A 2858-nucleotide genomic window follows, 5' to 3' on the forward strand; every position below is an offset into this window, starting at 1 on the left:
TTATTATTATTATTATTATTATTATTATTATTATTATTATTATTATTATTATTATTCTACACTGTACCATCTAATTTGACTGCTAATTCCCTCAGTTAAAAGCCTGCCTGACAACAGCCTAACGTGTGCATGGAGAGAGTGACTCCTCCGTCTGCACCGCTCCGCTCCTCCTGTCCAGGCATTTTTCTCTGAGGAGGCAGCGAACATCCGTCACGTGACACCGCGTTAGCCAATGGCAGCAAAGGAACTTAACTTTGGCCATAAGGGAAGGGCAGTAAAGAGCGATCAGAGCCAAGGAGTTTCACTCTGTGTTCGTTAATGATCATCGGCGCACATACAGACTACAGTTGGACACACCGGCTCCAAAAGCAGCAAAGGTTTAGACAGAGTCCACCTGGAGTTATCTTGGTCTTTTTCCCCCCTAAGCAGCCTATGCGAGGCTGCAGCAGCACACAGTACATTCAGTCTTTGGTTTAATTAGACAATCTTCTGTGACTGGCGGCTGTCTGTAGCTCAGATGCTGGGAGACAAGGCTCACGGTAAGACCATATCCTGCTCTGCATGTTCTACACCGGCTGCCATCAATTTGATGGAGTGTGTTCCTGTTCGGTTACTGTCCCAGTTCAGAACTCAATACACCAGCCTGACAGGCTAATATAGGAGCAACGACTCCTATTCTTTAATTAAAATTGCTCATATCGTTTTTTATATATATTATAGCAATTTTTTTCACACACAAAGTGGAAAATAATTCAAAAATGAAATTAACAAAGTATTGGAATTTTCAGAATTAAGGATCTGACTGGGTAGAATATAATTGTTAAAACAATTATGAAAAATGCTTCTAAAATAAAAAAATAGCTAAACAATAAGATAGATAGATAGATAGATAGATAGATAGATAGATAGATAGATAGATAGATAGATAGATAGATAGATAGATAGATATTGTAGTAACATGATGAATTATAATGACGGAAATGATCTTTTGTCCTATTCTAGAATAGCATCAAAAAAGTAAATTAATTATCAAAATGCACATGACAAACTTAGTAAGTAAAGTGAGTAAAGAAGGGATGTAGTAAAATGCATATTAATAGTTATGTTTGGATAGAAAGAATAGAATTAAATAATAAAAAAAACACTTAAGAATATTGCATATAAAGTTCTGAGCCTCACTTTATAATTAATACTACTACTACCAATAACAACGACAACAATAATAGTAATAATAATAATAGCAATAATAATGATAGTAATAATGAGAGGAAGTCTACTGGTTTATCTTAATAATTTCTCAAACCGTGCCACTGAAGCCGAGCAGCATCTCTTTTTGAAGCTCCTCTTGTCCGCCATGTAGAGCTCGTGCTCTCCGGTACCGACTGTTGGTCCACCTGCTTTGCTGCTCTTGTTTAGTCCCATTTCTGCTGCAATTTATTTCACTTAGCTGGCTTAGCTTGGCCTATTGTTGTTGTTGTTTTTTTGTTTTTTTTTACTTATTTTTATTTTTTTAATCTGTCATATTGTCTTTGGTGTGTACCGTTAACACACGGCTGTTCCCGCTGCGCTGGCCCGGATACCGAGCGGGAGACACAGCCTGGCTAAATCTGAGACGTATACAGGCGGAAACTTGTGGGAAAAAAGATGTCTTGTTTGAGCCGCTATGTTAAATTACGTGAAAAGAATGAATGTTTTCTAAAATGTAAAGTCTTAATTTTGCCCCAGTGATAAACTATATGTTTCTTGAAAATTTGTAGAACCGTCATAATAGCTAAAAATCTGTTTGAGAACAAAGAACAATTTGCAGGCTATATTAAATAACTGCGTAGGATCTGCATCCATAGGGTCGAAAAATATCCATCGAAATGATCATGTTTACAGTCTGCTTGCATTATTTAAAATATTATTAGTAATAGAAAATAGATTAGTCTTCCTAAAAATTAAATAAATAGAAAAAAATGCTGTAATTGCGCAACATTTAAAAGCACAGTAGGTGTGCATGAAGTTCTAAAAAAAATATTACAACCGATTTAAATTATGAATTAAGTGTCTTGATTCATGGTATTTTATTTTTTTTTTTACTTGTGTTAAAAATTATAAGCCGAATATTGAAAGCCAACCTACATCCTTGAATTAGGTGGAAAAAAAATATAGCAAAAAATAACGCTACAGTTTTGTGTGCTTGCGGTAATCCAGGCGTGACTTTGAAGGTGATGGAATACACATACGATGATGACCTGGAAGAGCTGTGTCCTGTGTGCGGAGACAAAGTGTCTGGATACCACTACGGTCTGCTCACCTGCGAAAGCTGCAAGGTAGGACAGCTCTACAGCCGCGGCCCGGTCCGCACTGAGCTGGGTCTAAATGGTCGTTCAGATTCACTGAAGACTAATATAATGAAACATGACCCCCTCGGTCTCCTTTACACTCTAAATACATTTTCTTTAAACTGCTACTTCGTCTTGTTTATTAATTAACCAATTTTGCTTTAAAGTAAACGAAAAAAAACAAACAAAAAAACACACAACAAACCAAAACAAAAGAAAAAAAAAAAACAAAAAACGGCTGGAACGCTTAATATGTGGAGCTATTTTTTTGACCGCAGCTGACATGCTGGTCGGGCCCAGTGCTTTATTTTTTTTCTGCCGTCTCGTCTTTTCATTCTCGTGTTCCGTCTGTGTTCAGGGCTTCTTCAAGCGGACGGTGCAGAACAACAAGAGGTACACATGTGCGGAAAACCAGGAGTGTAAGATAGACAAGACCCAGCGGAAGAGGTGTCCGTTCTGCCGCTTCCAAAAATGCCTCAACGTCGGGATGCGCCTTGAGGGTATGTTCATATTTACTGCCTTCAATAATAA

General features: G+C 37.4%; 1 protein-coding gene across 2 annotated transcripts in view; it reads left to right on the forward strand.

Annotated features, from left to right (window-relative positions):
• The first annotated feature begins 284 nt into the window (after positions 1 to 284).
• Positions 285 to 2858, forward strand: part of LOC103141925 (nuclear receptor subfamily 5 group A member 2) — a 21071-nt gene continuing 18497 nt past the window's right edge. For both annotated transcript variants that reach the window (XM_007557750.2, XM_016674198.1), the window contains exons 1-3: positions 285 to 539; positions 2197 to 2315; positions 2686 to 2827. In XM_007557750.2, the coding sequence (XP_007557812.1) occupies positions 518 to 539; positions 2197 to 2315; positions 2686 to 2827 (283 nt within the window). In that variant the 5' untranslated portion in view covers positions 285 to 517. The remainder of the gene's footprint in view (positions 540 to 2196; positions 2316 to 2685; positions 2828 to 2858) is intronic.

This window comes from Poecilia formosa, unplaced genomic scaffold (assembly GCF_000485575.1).
Source record: "Poecilia formosa unplaced genomic scaffold, Poecilia_formosa-5.1.2 Scaffold91, whole genome shotgun sequence".
Lineage (NCBI taxonomy): Eukaryota > Metazoa > Chordata > Actinopteri > Cyprinodontiformes > Poeciliidae > Poecilia > Poecilia formosa.